The sequence below is a fragment of the Cucurbita pepo genome, chromosome LG07, assembly GCF_002806865.2.
Source record: "Cucurbita pepo subsp. pepo cultivar mu-cu-16 chromosome LG07, ASM280686v2, whole genome shotgun sequence".
In the NCBI taxonomy this organism is placed as follows: domain Eukaryota; kingdom Viridiplantae; phylum Streptophyta; class Magnoliopsida; order Cucurbitales; family Cucurbitaceae; genus Cucurbita; species Cucurbita pepo.
The window spans coordinates 5,368,881-5,386,889 of record NC_036644.1 but is presented as its reverse complement, the minus strand read 5'-3'; the positions used below and the strand labels follow the sequence as shown (position 1 = coordinate 5,386,889).

At 38.5% G+C, this 18,009-nt stretch overlaps 3 protein-coding genes and 1 long non-coding RNA gene across 6 annotated transcripts; 1 reads left to right on the top strand and 3 right to left on the bottom strand.

The window, feature by feature from the left end:
- Positions 1-160: 160 nt before the first annotated feature.
- On the top strand, positions 161-5,712 carry LOC111798197 (homeobox-leucine zipper protein REVOLUTA-like). The gene is made up of 18 exons (XM_023681202.1): positions 161-1,062; positions 1,182-1,347; positions 1,415-1,503; positions 1,599-1,689; positions 1,764-1,859; positions 1,940-2,053; positions 2,145-2,228; positions 2,304-2,459; positions 2,537-2,611; positions 2,681-2,787; positions 2,877-3,060; positions 3,158-3,346; positions 3,421-3,501; positions 4,102-4,236; positions 4,424-4,758; positions 4,860-4,965; positions 5,059-5,211; positions 5,368-5,712. The coding sequence occupies exons 1-18, from the start codon at positions 824-826 to the stop codon at positions 5,515-5,517; spliced, it is 2,550 nt and encodes an 849-aa protein (XP_023536970.1). The 5' UTR covers positions 161-823; the 3' UTR covers positions 5,518-5,712.
- Positions 4,579-5,500, bottom strand: LOC111798200. Its single transcript, XR_002815672.1, has 3 exons — positions 5,384-5,500; positions 5,007-5,273; positions 4,579-4,775 (listed from the first exon to the last, which is right to left on the bottom strand). It is a non-coding gene; the product is annotated as an uncharacterized LOC111798200 (long non-coding RNA).
- Positions 5,713-5,727: 15 nt separating the features above from the next.
- Positions 5,728-8,947, bottom strand: LOC111798199 (CASP-like protein 5A2). Its single transcript, XM_023681207.1, has 3 exons — positions 8,426-8,947; positions 6,719-6,851; positions 5,728-6,109 (listed from the first exon to the last, which is right to left on the bottom strand). Exons 1-3 carry the CDS (start codon positions 8,632-8,634, stop codon positions 5,918-5,920), a joined length of 534 nt encoding a protein of 177 aa, XP_023536975.1. The 5' UTR covers positions 8,635-8,947; the 3' UTR covers positions 5,728-5,917.
- Positions 8,948-12,447: 3,500 nt separating this feature from the next.
- On the bottom strand, positions 12,448-17,745 carry LOC111798198 (protein-tyrosine sulfotransferase-like). Of its 3 annotated transcripts, none has more exons than XM_023681204.1 (14): positions 17,376-17,745; positions 16,855-16,923; positions 16,597-16,762; positions 16,440-16,511; positions 15,914-16,202; positions 15,594-15,734; positions 14,282-14,386; positions 14,023-14,170; positions 13,886-13,938; positions 13,748-13,810; positions 13,556-13,675; positions 13,274-13,408; positions 12,981-13,115; positions 12,448-12,628 (listed from the first exon to the last, which is right to left on the bottom strand). In XM_023681204.1, exons 2-14 carry the CDS (start codon positions 16,901-16,903, stop codon positions 12,557-12,559), a joined length of 1,548 nt encoding a protein of 515 aa, XP_023536972.1. In that variant the 5' UTR covers positions 16,904-16,923; positions 17,376-17,745; the 3' UTR covers positions 12,448-12,556. The 3 variants fall into 3 exon arrangements, with proteins under 3 accessions (XP_023536972.1, XP_023536973.1, XP_023536974.1); XM_023681205.1 differs by having other exon boundaries at positions 17,585-17,745; XM_023681206.1 differs by lacking the exon at positions 12,448-12,628 and having other exon boundaries at positions 12,975-13,115.
- Between the last annotated feature and the right edge of the window lie 264 nt (positions 17,746-18,009).

Sequence of the window (18,009 nt, the reverse complement as noted above, 5' to 3'; positions counted from 1 at the left end):
TTTGGCTGTTCTATTGCAGAGGGTCAAAGATCAAAAACCAGAAATGATCTTTGAATAAGAAAAACAAAATAAATAAATTAAAAAAAAAAAGAAAAAAAAAAAAGAGAAGAATATTACAGAAAAAGATTTTTGTCATTCTTCTGTCAAAGAATTGAAAGACAGATTGACGGAGGGGCCTAAGAGCTACCTGTCTATCATGTCATTTCAAACAAACACCATCGACAGCGACGAAACTCAAGAAAAAAAGAAATTAAAACGAAACCCATTTTACGCCCTTGAAGAACTGGATCCTTTCTCTCTTTATTTTTCTTTTTCCATCTTTTTATGAATCAGCTGAAGAGGGTCTCTGTTGCTCTTTTGTCCTTTAATGTTTGATGGGTCTGTTTGATTTCGCTGCAGAACTGGTGGGGTTCTTTGGCTCCGTGAAGTTTTAGTGGAAAACTTAGGTTGAGATTTATACATTTTTGGGAATACGAAGTGGGTTTTTGGGTAATCTCAGTGGGGGTTTGAATTTGAGGGATTTGGGGATAAAGTGGGAGGCAAGAAGAGGGGAATATTGGGGTTCGTTCTAAAAGTAGCGAGGAATCTGAGTTTTAACTTTTGGAACTTTCTGGGAAATTTTGGAACCACCCCAAAAAGTTACGTGAAACCCATTTTCGAACCTTGAAAATTCAAACGACAGATTTTGTTGGGTTTTTCTTTCTTCACTGTCGGTTTGATTTACGTTTTTTTGAACTCTGTTTCTTTAAGGGCTTTTGATTTCATACCTGGCGGAGTTTACCAAGAGACTTCGTTTGTGTTGAGGGTTTGGGGATTTGGGGAAATGGCCATGGCTATGGCTACGGCCCATCACAGAGAGAGTGGCGATGGGGGTATCGATGGCCACCTTGATAGCACCGGGAAGTATGTCCGTTACACGACGGAGCAAGTGGAAGCTCTTGAGCGAGTTTATGCGGAATGTCCTAAACCGAGCTCTTTGCGGCGGCAGCAGCTAGTTCGTGATTGCCCCATTTTGGCTAACATCGAGCCAAAGCAGATCAAAGTCTGGTTCCAGAACCGCAGGTATAAGAACTTTGATGGGGTTTTTTTTTTCTTCTTTTGGTTCTTGTTTTCAAATGATTGATTGAGGGTTTTATTTGCTTGGGATGATGGAATTTCTTATGGGGTTTGCTGGTTTGTAGGTGTAGAGAGAAACAGAGGAAAGAGGCTTCTCGTTTACAGTCATTGAATAGTAAATTGACGGCCATGAACAAGCTGTTGATGGAGGAGAACGATAGGTTACAGAAACAAGTGTCTCAGCTCGTTTGTGAGAATGGGTCTATGCGACAACATTTGCAAACTGCTAACGTATGTCTTTCTGTTTGATCATTGTTCTTGTGAATCATTGTGTTTTAGGAGTTCAATTGTTTTGCAGGCTGCAGCAGCACCAATTACTGATGCAAGCTGTGACACAGTGGCTACTGCCCCTCAGCATTTACTTAGAGATGCTAGTAGCCCTGCTGGGTAATTTTAGAGACATGTTCTTATGCTATTTCGTGCGTCGTTTAACGACCTCTAAGGTTGATTTTAGTTTATCTAATCTATAACAATCATGGCAGACTCCTGTCTATTGCAGAGGAGATTTTGGCAGCCTTCCTGTCAAAGGCTACAGGAACTGCTATCGATTGGGTCCAGATGCCTGGGATGAAGGTTCTAAATTCATTCCTTCATTAGCTCGTCCTTTGCTTAATATGAATTCTAATCTGGGTTTGTATTTCGTCCAGCCTGGTCCGGATTCGGTGGGAATCTTCGCCGTTTCACAGAGTTGCAGTGGAGTAGCGGCTCGAGCCTGTGGTCTTGTTAGTTTAGAGCCCATGAAGGCAAGAATATGCTCATATTACTGATCTAGCAACATGTATATTATAGTAAATGGGGTGAACTTTTATTTATACTTCTGCAGATTGACGAGATCCTAAAAGATCGTCCATCTTGGTTTCGTGATTGCCGGAGCGTTGAAGTCTTTACGACGTTTCCCACTGGTAATGGTGGGACGATCGAACTTGTTTATACGCAGGTGAGCTTTGTAATGAACATCTATTACAGTTTTTCTGTTCAGTAGTTAACGACATTTCGAGAGGAAACTAATGATGGCTGAATTACTTTAGGTTTACGCTCCGACTACGTTAGCACCTGCACGAGATTTTTGGACTCTAAGATACACGAAAACCTTGGAAAATGGAAATCTTGCAGTAAAAGCGCCTCCTACTCTGCAATGTTCATTATATTTTTTAACATTGTGTATGCTAACTTCTTTTTTTCTTCAGGTTTGTGAGAGATCGCTGTCCGGGTCAGGCACGGGGCCTAATTCAGCTTCTGCTGCTCAGTTCGTGCGAGCCGAAATGCTTCCCAGTGGTTATTTGATTCGTCCTTGCGATGGCGGAGGTTCAATCATCCACATTGTAGATCACCTAAATCTCGAGGTTTGTCTTTTCAATTTTCACTTCGTAAATACTATTACAGGAGGCACATTTTCTAAATGATTGTATAAATTCAATAGCCTGGGAGCGTGCCAGAGGTCGTGAGACCACTTTACGAATCGTCAAAGGCCGTCGCTCAGAAAATGACTATAGCAGTGAGTAAACTCAGATATGTATCTGTATTGTTTGGTTTTCGTCTTCTCATCATCGCGTTCGACATTTAGGCTTTTCGCTACGTTAGGCAAGTAGCTCAAGAGACAAGTGGTGAAGTAGTATACAGTTTAGGCAGACAACCGGCCGTTCTTCGAACGTTTAGCCAAAGATTGAGCAGGTAGTTCTGTAAATTTTACACGATGAACACGTCTTATCGATCTTCCCCGTAGTTTTTAACAATATTTGAACTTTGTTACGTTAATATAGAGGATTTAATGAGGCTGTTAATGGATTTAATGATGATGGATGGTCTTTGATGAACTGTGATGGAGCTGAAGATGTGAGTCTTGCCATAAATTCAAGCAAGAATGTAAATACATCGTATGATCCTGTCAACTCTCTTGCATTCCATGCGGGTGTTCTTTGTGCAAAGGCTTCCATGCTTATACAAGTAATGTTCATAATTAGTTCTGTGGTCGATGAAACTTCAGTGGATATCTTGTTATGATTTCAGCTCATTAGATTGTTGATTATGGTTTTCCTTTCAGAATGTTCCTCCAATTGCTCTAATTCGTTTCTTGAGGGAACATCGATCGGAGTGGGCTGATTTCAATGTCGATGCGTATTCTGCTGCGTCGTTGAAAACTGGTTCGTATGTATACCCGGGCATGAGACCGACCAGGTTTACAGGGAGCCAAATTATCATGCCGCTCGGCCATACAATCGAACAAGAAGAGGTATTTGTATAAAATTAAACAATTTAATTTGGATATATTAGGATGTATTATGATGTTTGTCTTTGTTCATCCAGTTGCTTGAAGTTGTAAGGCTTGAGAGCCACCCTCTTGCTCAAGAAGATACTTTTATGTCCCGGGATGTTCATCTATTGCAGGTATTGTCTTCTCCTTTGCGTTGATATCATCACCATTGTGAGATCCCCATATTGGTTGGGGAGGAGAATGAAACATTCTTTATAAGGGTGTGAAAATCTCTCTCTAGGAGACGTATTTTAAAAACCTTGAGGGGAAAACCGAAAGGGAAAGTCCAAAGAGGACAATATCTGCTAGCGGTGGATTTGGGTCGTTACAAATGGTATCAAAGACATCGGGCGATGTGCCAACGAGGAGGCTAAGCCCCGAAGTGGGGTGGGGACAAAGCGATGTGCCAGCAAGGACGCTGGGCCCCGAGGGGGATGGATTGTGAGATCCCACATCGGTTGGAGAGGAGAATGAAGCATTATTTATAAGGGTGTGGAAACCTTTCACTAGGAGATGCGTTTTAAAAAACTTTGAGGGGTAGCTTGAAAGAGAACAATATTTGCTAATGGTGAGCTTAGGTCGTTACAATCCTGGTCATTGCCCCTCTATCAGCTGGGCCATCAAATGCAATGTTATTGAGAAAAATCCTGATATTTTGTTGTGGTTATTATTAGCTCTCTTGTTGTGGGCCATCAAATTTATTATTAGCTCTCTTGATTTCTCGTGTTGGGCAGATGTGTACTGGAATCGATGAGAATGCTGTTGGAGCGTGTTCCGAACTTGTGTTTGCTCCGATCAATGAGATGTTTCCTGATGATGCTGTATTGCTGCCTTCTGGTTTTAGGATCATCCCTCTACATTCTGAAACAGTTGAGTTCAATGGTTCTTATAATCTAAACATACAAGAATGAAAGATTCAAACTCTCGATCTCTTGGTCGAGTATATATGTCTTATGAGGACATTTTCCTTGCAAAAAACATCGTAATTGACTCGATATGTCTTTTACATGAGTGAACTTTTAACCAACATGCTTTTTGTTTGGTTGAATCATCCAGGGTGACTCAAAACATACATGGAAGAACTCGAATAGGACTATGGATCTCACTTCCAATCTTGAAGTTGGTTCATCTGCTTCACAAGATGCTGCTGCTGCATCAACATCTAACTTCAGATCAGTTTTGACTATTGCCTTCCAGTTCTCGTTTGGTAGCAACCTACAGGATGACGTTGCAGCGATGGCAAGGCAGTACGTTCGGAGTGTCGTTTCAGCTGTGCAGAGGGTTGCAGTTGCCATATCTCCCTCTGGATTAAGCTTGCCATCGGAACGAAGGCTATCATCTGCTTGTCCAGAAGCTCTTACCCTGGCTCGATGGATCTGCTATGGCTACAGGTTCTCTCTTTCCCAACCTATAAAAGAAAATTATACTTCGAATTCAACGTAATAAACTGTCAAAATAGAAAACTGACTGTCTATCTCTTTCTGTCACACAGATGCCATACTGGAACAGAATTGGTGCTATCAGACAGTGTGGATGGTGACTCAGTGTTGAAACACCTATGGAATCATCAGGATGCAATTCTTTGTTGTTCCCTCAAGGTAAGAAAATAGAAAAAGAATAAGAGAAGAACATTTTTAACCATGTGTGATTGTCTCCTAAGCAATGCGATTTATTTGGTTGGATGGTTGCAGTCACTGCCCCCAGTGTTCATGTTTGCAAACCAAGCAGGCCTCGACATGTTGGAGACGACCTTGGTTGCGTTGCAAGACATCACTTTGGATAAGATTCTCGGCGACTCTGCCCTTAAGGCCTTCTCTGCTGATTTTTCCAATTTAATGCACCAGGTTACCTACTATATATATTCTCCCTTTCAGTTCATTGCCAGCCATGCTTGGTTGTTACTTTACTGCATAAATAAAACTTGAGATGATTAGCTATTAACAAGGTCGGTTTGCGATATAACAATGCAAACTAACTGAATTTTATTTGTTTATGACCAGGGCTTTGCTTACATACCTGCTGGAATTTGCATATCGACTATGGGGCGCCATGCTTCCTTTGAACAAGCCATTGCATGGAAGGTTCTTGCAGAAGACGAGTCCACCGTGCACTGTCTTGCTTTCTCCTTCGTCAACTGGTCGTTCCTATGATTCTTTTCCCTGTACACTTGTTGAAAATTATGTAACAGTCCAAGAAAATAGGATGGGGGGTTCTACAATTTTGTAACATCTTATCTATACATCAGCCGCAGGTTTGAATTATAAGGATGTATCCGGCAGAGAAAATTTCTGATGATGTCAAATTCTTTTGTTGTGACAAGAATGGAAAATGTTGCATTTCTGGAACCAACTTGAAGCGAATTTACAATGTTTAAACAGTTTGTATACGTTTCATTGCCATCAGACTGTGTTCCAATAATTATGGTGTTAAACGAAAATCCAGATCAAATCACCCATTTCATCCCCTCAGTTGCAAATTATACCCACTTGTTACAAGTAGGGTGAATCATACTCTTACAAGTTTCTATTATTTTTTTTGTTCATAGCCAATTCACCGGGATGCAAGAGACCAGAAGTTCATGAAGAAAGAAGGCAACGCAATAAACCAACTAATGAATGCCATGGCCGTTGCGATTTCGAACTGTACACAGTGGTTCTCTCTGCAGCTATCTAGATCGTTGTCTATAAGGATAGTAATGCCTGCAGAAGAACAAGCTGCAGCAAACGTGAGAGTTGATGTGATCTGCAGGAGAAAACATTCAAGTGTCAGCTGCTAGACCAGTAAAATTCCAGATAATAAGTCAGGAGTACATCATCGACTATTAGTCCTAAGAGAATGGTTGCAGAAATTATGGGAGTTCTAAGGGGATCTCCGAGTATTCAATACGTCATCATATGAGATGACCGCGTACATGAAAAAACTTGTATTCAACAGCTACAGAAGTGATATGCGTCCACAATTCAAAGTAAAAGACAACAATGGAATTATTATTTCACTTTCCTCCTACCTCCCAAAACCTCTCAGCATCCAAATACCAAATGGGAATTTCATCACAGTAAACCACGTTGCAGACTAAAATAGAGAATTCAAATAAAACTAACAGCATCGATTTTCTCTAACAGTACCACCGAGTAGTTCATTGATTAGTAACAATCCTATGAGAAATACCATCAGGATTAAAGTTAGTATATTAAAACGCATTATTTCCACTATTCCAGTTCAAGAAAGATGGACTGGAACTAACTAGGTATCCAGCAATCAGCATCCAGAGTATTCAAGATCATAAGAGTGAATCTATGGATGAAAAGTATGCGTAAATCGAAGTCTTCGATCCTTTTAATATAAACATACCCCATCACCAATAGTGAATAAGCTGACTATCCTGCAATTCCGTAGTGATCTTCTCACTAACAGAGCATATATGTCAATGGAGGCTAACAAGAGGCTCCACAAACTTTGCAAACCAGCTGCTGCAACAAGATAGCTGAAATAGCAGAAGGTTGATTGTTTCAAGGAACAGCAACACATAATGACTCAGGATAAGATTTAGATACACGTGCTAAGAACTCAAACATGAAATAAATGATAAAAAGATAAACCTTAATTTATTGCTAGTGAACCTGGAACCAGCAACATTAGAAATGACTATTATCAGTCGATAATGCAAAATAACAATCTGAACAAGTTATAAACATTCTTTATACGTCCAGAAATTCATAATTCCTATGTTCTTTCTCACAACCTCCAAAAATAGGAACAGTAAATGATCCAACGACACACATCAATACCAATTAACCCAGGTCCACGATTACTGATGGTTGGTGAAGAGAAAGTTTATGAGACTATCAACCATGTCCTCAAGTGCTTGTTGAGGATGGTTGGGAGAGAGTCCCACATTGGCTAATTTAGAGGATGATCCTGGGTTTACATTGGCTAATTAGAGGATGATCATGGGTTATAAGTAAGGAATGTATCTCCATTGGTATGAGGCCTTTTGGGAAGCCCAAAACAAAGCCACGAGAGCTTATGCTCAAAGTAGACAATATTATACCATTGTAGAGAGTCGTGATTCCTAACATTGTACCAGAGTCATGTCTTTAACTTAGCTATGTCAATAGAATCCTCAAATGTCGAACAAAGAAGTTGTGAGCCTCGAAGGAGTAGTAAAAAAAGTGACTCAAGTATCAAACAAAGGGTGTACTTTGATCGAAGGCTCCAAAGAAAGGATCGAGCTCAATTAAGGAGCTGAACCTATGGATTCTTGAACAGTAACCAAAGACGGAACTCAAGATGAATTAGACTGATTTCATGAACCCCTGCACGCCCGAGTATATGCTTCAACAAGAATGAAACAAGGGTAGATTGATACAATAGAAACCTCTGGGAGGCTGTTCAAGGGCTCTATAGGCCTCAAGAGAGGCTCTATGGTGTACTTTGTTCGAGGGGAGGATTGTTGGGAGGGAGTCCCACATTAGCTAATTTAGAAGAGGATCATGGATTTATAAGTAAGGAATCCATCTCCATTGGTATGAGGCCTTTTGGGGAAGCCCAAAGCAAAGCCATGAGAGCTTATGCTCAAAGTGGACAATATCATAACATGGTGGAGAGTCTAATCCCTAATAGTGCTTCTATACTAAAGCTTTCGCTTGAGTTCGCCATTAAATTTTAATAGACATCAATTGGATGTTCAGCGTATTGAACCAACAACAACCAACAGATGCATGTTACAGAACGCTTGTTCGTTGGCAAAATTCGGCCTTAGCTTATCTGAAAGTTCGACCATAATTTCGTAGCCAAGTAAAAATGTCAATTAAAACAAAGTAAGTGAATCTAATTCACTGCAACCTTAAATCTAATTCCTAAAGCAAGTCTAATTACTTCGAAGTACTCTCTCTGCCGTAGACCCGAAAAGATGCAAACCAACCAATCATAGATCCAAAGGCTACAGATAGAACAAATAACCTTTCATTCAACAGAAATAGAAGAAAAATCTAGAAACAGATAAAACAAAATCAAAATCCAGAGGGAAGGGTTCAATTTAGGGAAATTGAGGTTTACCAAAAGGCAGGAACGGAAGGGAAATCGCTGGTAGTAGCCATGACAACCAGAGCTGCCGCCGCAAACATAAACTGAGAGAACCGCAAGGCGAGTCCTCCGCGAGTGCCAGGCATTCCTTCCATGTCCTTCATCCTGACCCTTGGCGCATCCTCGCCGTCGGTTGTCGGGGGATCCTCGACCGGATGAACCGTCGCATGGCTCACACTCATTTCTCCACGACACGATGCCTCAATTCATCATCTTTCACCCAATCGCATCATCTCCGCTTCGGGCGGAATCAGCGATGCCGTCGGTCTCTGAACCTCTCCTTCTCGGACACTGTAAAGAATCTCAATCTAATCGAGAATCTCAAGAAGTCTCATGCGAAAATCAAATCTATGTTGATGTCTCTGGGAATCTGGCGTGAGCGAAGGATTGAAATCCTTGAATTTGCGACCAACAACGTTCGGCGCGGCGATGGCCGATCAATAAGGTACTGGTTTGGGAATTAATTGCAAAACTGTTCCAAATTTTATATTTTTAAAAAATACAGATTGTTACGAAGAATACTACTTTCTTTTATATATATATATATATATATATATATATATATATATATATACTTTATATAATGGTCTCATTAATAACTTGCTAGAAAAAACATTAGTCCACCGTCCAAACCCGCACGAAATCCTCGTAGCTTTTAGAAGACCGAACAAAAAAAAGGCCACACAAACTCTGTCCTTGTCGTCCTTCAGTGGTATAGTAGTACTTTCCATAGTAAAGTTGTCTTCGATCCTTTATTTGATAAGCTCCTCTTTAAGCCTCGATGTGCACGAATGTGTTGAATCATTGATCATAATCATACACATTCTCGTCTACCTTCATAAATTGTCAAGATCTTAGCATGGGTCATATAAATAATTTGAATTAACCAGATGAACGTTTTTTTATTAAAGTAAAATAAATTTATATAAATTGTTTTCGAAAAAGATAAAAGAAAAAACACAACTTCATTCTCGAGATATTTTTGTTAAATGGAATATTAGAACAAAAAAGTCCGTAGGTAACGAAACAACCAAAAGTATTTTTCTTGCACGTTTATTACTACCTAATTTTTTAGGTTTTAAATTAGGGGGCATAACGTGGATTGACATGAAAAATACGGTGAAATTTTGCATAATTTTTTAAAAAAACATAGTATTAAAAAGAGAAATTCAAAGAAAATTACAAATGGATTGTTGTTTCAAAGTTTGTTACGGATCCGGAACAAGTTATATGATACAAATTTAAACCACCATTCCTACACATATGATTGATGCTCACGATGACCCTCCTTCAAGAACATTCAGCTCCCAACGCTCCTCTGCTCGTAGGCTCAGGATTTGATGATGTTGTTCACACTATTAATAGGTCGAGTAAGCTTTCTTAGTCATCTTTGGATGTTGTGGAAGCTAACTAGGTTATTAGGGTAGTTCATTAACTACCTTCTAGGGCTAATTTGGTTTTGTTAGCACTAGGATCTAGACCTTTGATCACTGTTCATGGTCTTAGGTGCTCGATCTACTAGAGACGTCCTAACATAGGGAGCTCTAACACCCTGTTCTTAACTCATTATATACATGCATGCTCAATACATGGAGATAACACAATCAATTACTTCGAATACATGTCTCATTTTCAAATATATGTGCATGCTTAGCAGGGAGATGACCTAATCGATCACTTGGAGTACGAACGAGTCATTCTTAATGCAGATTATCTCTATCATCTCATGCAAACATATTGTTCACAAATCTCATTCTAAATGCATTCAGGCATTCACAGGCATCATAGAAAGCATGCTTAACTCAATTCAATGCCCTAAACATGCAATTTTATAGTTATATATGATAGGTCGTGCGTTTCTTCGCCCACTCCTATTTCCTTACAAGTACTCTTCAAGGAATCTAAATGGTTACTTACTTGGTCGTGTGTGTCTTCGCCTACTCCTATTTCCTACCCGCTTGATACTCCAAAGGCTAAATTTTTTATTAATTAGTCCTAATTCATATCATATTATGTTTAATGTCAAAATTGAAGTTGAAACAATCAGACGGACGTCGAATGAAAGAGAAAGCACCAATAGTCCTTTTCTCTCCCGACTTCTTTAATTTAAAGAAGCATACAATTTAAATACTCGGCTCTAAACAAAATTGGTTTTCCTGAACCCATAAATCACACTTTTAGTTATTCCTTGATTCGTTGATCGATTTTGATAAACCGACATTGTACATATGAGATTTGTTTGGGCAGTAAGTAGTCTCTTTGACATCTTTTCAGTTATAAAGAGTTCTTGACGTGAAAACAAAGAGATAAAAGATTGATCCTTGAACAAGAAAAGTAGTGGATCGATGGTTATTTTCATTTGATAATCAAAATCTAAGTCATTGTCTAAGAATTTTTAAATATTACTATTTTTTACTATCCCAATCAATTATAAAGATTAAAAAAAATAATAATTGTATCTAACTCGTTGAATCATGGATGGAGTATTTTGATACTCGATTATATTAGAACAATAATTGCATATTCATTTGAACCGGACAAAGATTCGAAGTAAGCTTCACTTTCTACCTAAACAATTTTTCTAACATTTAGCACGATTTTGTTTTATCGAGTTTAGACAGATCATTTAAGTCGACATATTGTGTGTGAAGTTCGTCCGTAAGAAATGAGTAGAGGAAACAAAAGGCAAAGGATGAGGCAAAGGTTAATCCCATTGCAGGTTCTTCAAGTGAGCCAAAGGTTAAGCCATCCACGTGAGACTTTAAAGATGATGAAATAAGCAATGCCAAGTTTGAAGAAAATCATAAAGGGGCCAAATCAGAAGTAAAACCTCATCGTTCTTCTCCTAGCATATGATGAACCGTTGACTCAATGAAATTTTATCCACTACTGAGTAGGAGAAAACTATTTCAGCATATGATGAACCGTTGACTCCCTCATCGTTCTTCTCCTAGCATATGATGAACCGTTGACTCAATGAAATTTTATCCACTACTGAGTAGGAGAAAACTATTTCAGCATATGATGATCCGTTGACTCAATGAAATTTTATCCACTACTGAGTAGGAGAAAACTATTTCCACAGCGAGGAACGACCATGGAACCAGAAGTCGAATTTCAAGAAGTCGAATTTCAAGACGAGGCTGAGAAGAATCTAAGTCCACTGTTAGTAAATATTATCCTCTTTGGAATTTCTCTTCTATGCTTCTCCTCAAGGTATTTAAAATATGTCCGCTAGGGACAAGTTTCCATACCCTCATAAAGAACGCTTTGTTCCCCTCTCTAACTGATGTAGGATCTCACAATCCACCCTCCTTCGAAGTCCAACATCTTCACTAACACTCGTTTCACTCTCCAATTTATGTTAGCACTCGTCTCACTCTCCAATTGATGTTGGATCATCTCACACGCCCCTTTTATCTTAAAGAAAAGAAGAGGAACGAAGAAGAGTAAGCCAAGTACCACTCCATGACCCCTCACACAATAGATGTCCCAGCTGAACACCCTCAAGAAGAGTGTCCGATTCCATTTGAAGTCAATGCCAGAACAAAAACTATGGAGGATAAAGCTCACTGTTTGAGGAAGGTTTCTCGAACAAAACCAACCTCATTCAATAGTGCAACATAAATGTTATTAGCAAGTATGGGTGAGAGGGGCATTGTGAAGGGCCGTTCCACAAGATTTTTAAGCTGGTTTATAAGCAAGGAATACATCTCAAGCTGGTTTATAAGCAAGGAATACATCTCAATTGACACGAGAGCTTAAGATCAAAGTGGACAGTATCATAACATTGTGGAGAGTCGTGATTCCTAATATAATGCAGTACTCCGCACTCTGTATTAACAAGTTATAAATACTCACATCTCTTAGGAACCCAAAGAGAATGAGGAAGTCGAGAATCCAAATGAGGAGCAGATGGAACTCACACGAGAAATGGTCATGTACCCATCTTTAGTTCCAGTTTACATCGAAACAAAGCTAAACGAAAAACGAAATCATTATAAAACTGTGAAACTAAACCAATTAAGATAACATTAGCATCATATACCATCTCTAGTTCCAGTTTACATCGAATAAAGTGAAGGGTGTACAAATAAATTTTCGTTATTCAAGTAAACTCTTACTTTCGACATTCCGTCGATGATTCCTTCCCGTCGCCTTCGTAAATCCTTTCACCTACAAATATGATGACACTAAGCATTATGTCACACCATCGGTAGATAACTTAAACAAGGCTTACATGCACAATGGCATAATAATTATATATGAATCTCTCAAAATCAATACTATGATCAATGAGACATCTAATAGCACAATAATACATCCAACAATATCATTTTCGAACTCAATATCATGAGCTATACAAAGGAAGCACAACAAACAATTTACCCCGACATGAATCGAACGTTTCATCACATGCACAGAACTTAAAATTTTGAAAATACATAAACAAACTGATTTTCCCAAAACCAAAGAGATGCTGAGATGCAAAAACTCACTTTCCCACTTCAAAGATGTCAAGTCATACCTTAACTTTAGATAATCTTCCCCAAGCAGTCGCAAATAGGAAGAAAACAAGGAGTAGGATAAAAAGCATTAGTAATGAAACAATTTTCCATAGCTCGAAGGCACGTGGTTGATCGAATTTGCTTTCTGATTCATCCTGAAAATTTGTTGCATTTTAGTAAGAACACATGATATAACTGTTTGTGCGAGACCGTAGCAGTGTTTGTCAAACTCGAGTATTGGTTGGAAGAGAAATCTAAATGGATATTAAGAATTACTTGCACAAATTTAGAAAAAGGAATCGAAGAGACTCACATTCATATCAAGATTCCCCATCGGTTGCACACGTCTCGTTGTAAAGATTTTCTGAGCATACTTAAAAAGCTCCAAATCCAGGAAATTTTGTGTTTTAATCTGCTGCAGAACCGCATCAGAAATATGGCGCCGTGCCTGCAAGCAAGATAGTATTGAGGAACAAAAGAATCAGCCAAATAAATGGATCAGCAAAGCTTTTTGTTTAAGGATCCGCCAAGTTCTATTTCTAGCCAGAATAAATATTTTTGGCAAATAAAAACCCAATCAAGTATTCAATCATACCTCTTTTGAGAAATTTGCAGGAGAAATCTCCTTTAAAGAAGCGAATCGACGACGTGATTGGGTCTTCAGTAGACTTGAAATGCACCCTTCATAAACTTCAATAAGTTCTGCAGCAGTCATCTGGCATGTCTCAAGAAATATAAATTAGGCAACATACGAATTGTAGATATACAATTTTCTGAGGTCACTTACATTTTCCGTTCGTGCTTCACCTTCATCTTGCCTAGCGGTTTTTTTGTCGGTGGTACCATTATTCTGTAATGGTAAACAGGATTATTAGAGATCCTGGATTAGCAAAATGATTAGTCATAAACAATGAGAGGAGCTTGCCTGGTCAACATTGCTCTCAAGCTCGGAATCCAAAGGTGAAGTGCTGCTATTATCTGTAAATCAAAAAGGGAAGTTAGTCGAACCACTATACATCATCAAAATAGAAATCATGACGACCGGTAATAGAAATCATAAACCTGATTGATTGGCCGCTGAAGTGTCTGTGCTAACGTTGGCATTTCTTAGCTGTGAAATCACCTGCGCACCAACTACATTTGCAAACATCGTCGCAGATTCCTTATGTTCCGCAGTTAGACCAACATATAACATAGCACCCAACCTCTTCTGCAAGATTTACAAGCATCTACCATAATTGCAACCATAATGAGGCAAAGTATCAGAAAAATAATTGTCCATGTATCCAATGTTATCATTTAAGACACCTTCTCTTGTTACCTTCGCCACATCTAGCACATGTTGACCAAGACTCTTATGTTCCTGTACACAATGCCGGATCTCATGGGATTCAGCTAGGTAGGAGTTATTTGTCAATCCCGCTATCTGAAAATTTTGAAAAGAACGAGAAAGTGCATCATCAAAAAATATATGTTAACTTGAAGCCCCCAACAAGACAGAGCTTATAGGGTATCAGAAACTCAACTAAAACTAACAGGCCAACTATCCGGGTCCATTGAATTTAGAGCAGATTGAGAATACCAAAATTGTTCTTTAGAAAATTGCAGAAAATGTTGATTCAGATCACTGTTTTATCTTATAAACCACATAATGTTTACGTGAAACCGGAATGTAGATGACATATGACATACAAACAAATATCCCCACGTAGAGAACAACCAACAATGAAAATTTCTAAATCATATTCATACCAATATTGAGACAAGAAAATCTTTGGTTAGATCGGTTCGAGGAAACTAGATGAAACACTTCTCAAAGTGAGGCGTCCTACAAGGCATTGATATCTGCCCCTGCCAACCGGTGCACTTCCATAATTGAATGCAAGTTTCGTATGCAAATCCATCGTAGACTCTGTTGGTTTGCATTCAATCATGTCAATTTCTTTGAGAAGATCTGCACATATTTTCTCTAGGGTATAACTATGCCTTTATGAGACCGAACAACCTCTATACCTACGAAATATTTGAGATCCTTGCCCTCGAATTCTCTAGCCAAGTGATTCTTCAAAGTCTGTAATTATGATTAATCACTACCTGAAAGGGTGACACCATCAACATATACTATTAAGAGAGCAATTTGCGATTCTGATCTCCTTTTACGAACGAAGTATGATCTGATTGGCACTGAGAATATCCAAGGATGATAACAAAAATTGCAAACCTACCAAACCATGCACAAGGAGATTGTTTTAGTCCATAGAGAAACTTCTTAAGTTTGCATACCTTTCTCGGTCAATATTTCCTTTACATCCACGGAGAATATCCATATATACCTCTTCTTCTAAATCGCCATTTAAGAGGGCATTTTTTATGTTTAATTGTTGCTGACTCTAATCAAGATTGGTTGCAGATGGAGTTCAGCTACCAAAGTAAAGTTTCCTCGTAGTCGAACCCCATAGGATTGAATGAATCCTCTAGCAACAACTCTAGCTTTCAACCGTAAAAATCCCACCATTCATTTTTCACTAGGCAAATTTGTCACTATCCTTGTGTCATTTTTCTAGAGTGCGACAATCTCATATTAATTTAGAATTTCTTAATTTTGACATTAATGAAAATTAATTCAGAATTACCTGGAAAGTAGCCCCATTATGAACAATATCATGAACAATGGGTTCATCAATAAACTCATGTAGTGGCATAAGAATGTCCTCCATGTCATATGGACTGTCCCTCTTAGCTTCACTTGAACCCTTCCGTCTTCTTGCGTCTCTCTGTTCATAAACATTCGGTAGATGGTAATGTTTTCTTGATAAGAAAGTAGCCAGTAAATGTGCGAAAAAAATTATTTGCACAATTCGTCTACACATTTCAACAATACACCATGAAACGAACAGGGTAATATCAAAAAAATCATCATGAAATGCACAAGATCAGCCAACAGGACACATACTCGAGCAAATAGGTCTCCCATCATCCATGGAACCAAATACTTCCACGGCCAGATATCCAATGTGCTCACTCCATTTGACTTTTTAAGCATTTGTTTGGACATTTTAGCCACAGAAGCTAGGTCAGGATGTACCAAAAATCTAGCTGCAACCTCAACAGCAAATTCATATGAACTAAGAACCCGGTCAACTGGATTCCTAACAATTGTCACCACCGAAGTCCTCTCTGTGGGTAGTTTTTCCATGATACTATAATCATCATGAGTAGCTAACAATCTGCACTTGGCCTTGCTGCAATTCAAATTCAAATACCATACCGACGCACAAAATTAGTTAAATAATATCATAAAGTTACTCCGAATCAAAAAGTTTAGCCCCGTTTGATGACCATGTGGTTTTTGGTGTTTGAAAATTACACTTATAAAGTCTACTTTCATCTAACTTTCCTTGTTTTATTACCTACTTTTAACATATGAAACAATTTGAAAACTAAAGACAGATGACCACTTTGGAAAAAGAAAATTATACCTGGGATCAAAACGTAGCTTATCGTAAGAACGGGGACACTCCTGAGAGGTTGGGTACAACTTATTCAAGAAACTGCATCCATAAAGCGAACCAAATAAACACTAAAACTGATACATGGGAGGTCAACATACAGAGAAATTTGTGATTTGGAAGTTACCAATGGTGGTATGATCGCCCGCCTGTTCTCGGAACATGGAGAAAAAACAGTAAATCTTTTAGAGTATGTTGATCTTCATTGATACTTTGCTGGAGAGAAGATGAGGCCCAGTTTTTGACAGCCCTTTCACACTGTTCAAAATTTTTCTCAACAGTTGAAGCACATGCTGCCATATAAAGGGAAGAACTCAGTTCATCAACGAAGAAGGAATGTCAAGAAAACATGATCTTACAAAAGACTAAATTCTAAGGCTCCAACCGATTCTGAAGAATATCAGAAGCAATGTTAACTTAATTGTAGAATCCATGCATCCCACTCCTTAAACCACTGAAAAGAAAAAAGGAAAATATCATTCCTTCAAAATCAAGAAATTGAGCTAAAGACAATATTTCCCCATTGGCAGACATTAATTGTTAGTATGAAAAGTTCTGCACAAAACATTCTTAAAATCATTAATCAAGAACACATTTGATAACATAAACTTGTTTTTTTCTTAAAGAATAAGCAAATTTTTATCAAACGGACATAAACATTTGTTCCTCAAAACTAAAAACGAGCTATAATCAGCCAGAAAACAAACGCAACAGCAACACACCAGAGAAGAAACACTAAGAACAAAAAGGAGAGGCAAATAGGCAGAGAATTTACAATACGGTAATAGAGGAGAAAACGAAGAAGCTAACATAAAGAAGACAGAAAACAGGAACAGAACAGAAATCCCTGGATTAAAACGGCAGAAAAACAGAGCATTAATCCGACAAAGAAAATGGATGTCCTACGAGTATCGATTTTAGAGATCTCGTGCTCGTAAATTCCCGAGATAGCGTTGGGATTCCGAGAACAGGCCTCGCGATCAATGAGGCCCCACCCTAATTCAACCTTCAGAAACTTCCAGCCACTTTTTCGTCTCGATTTTTCCCAGCAATCCAAGCAGAAACAGCGTCAAATAGGGGAGAAAAGACAGAGAAAAGGAATAAAAATTTCTTACTTCGCGTTGAATGGAGAAGAAAAACAACGGCTAGATTATCTCCGGCCCCTCCTCCTCCGCCGGAAACAAAGGGGGAGGATTAATCTCTCTGCCCAACAACTCAACACCTTCCTTTTTCAACGTCTGATTCAGAGAATTTGGAATGATTTCATCAGTAAAGCTTAAAGCCTTAAAATATTGAGTATATATAGAGACACAGGTCAACACCAAAAGGACGTTTAAAGACTCCTGAGAAAGCGAGAGACGGGATTGTTCTGAGGGGTAAAATCGTAAAATACTATTATTACCTTCCTTAGAACCCTATAATTATTATTAATATTCTTTCATCTTTATCCCTTCATACAAAATAAAAAATAAAAAATAATTATTTCAAAACTACTTTTTCCATAAAAAAGATAATATTTAAACGGAAAAAATTAGTAATA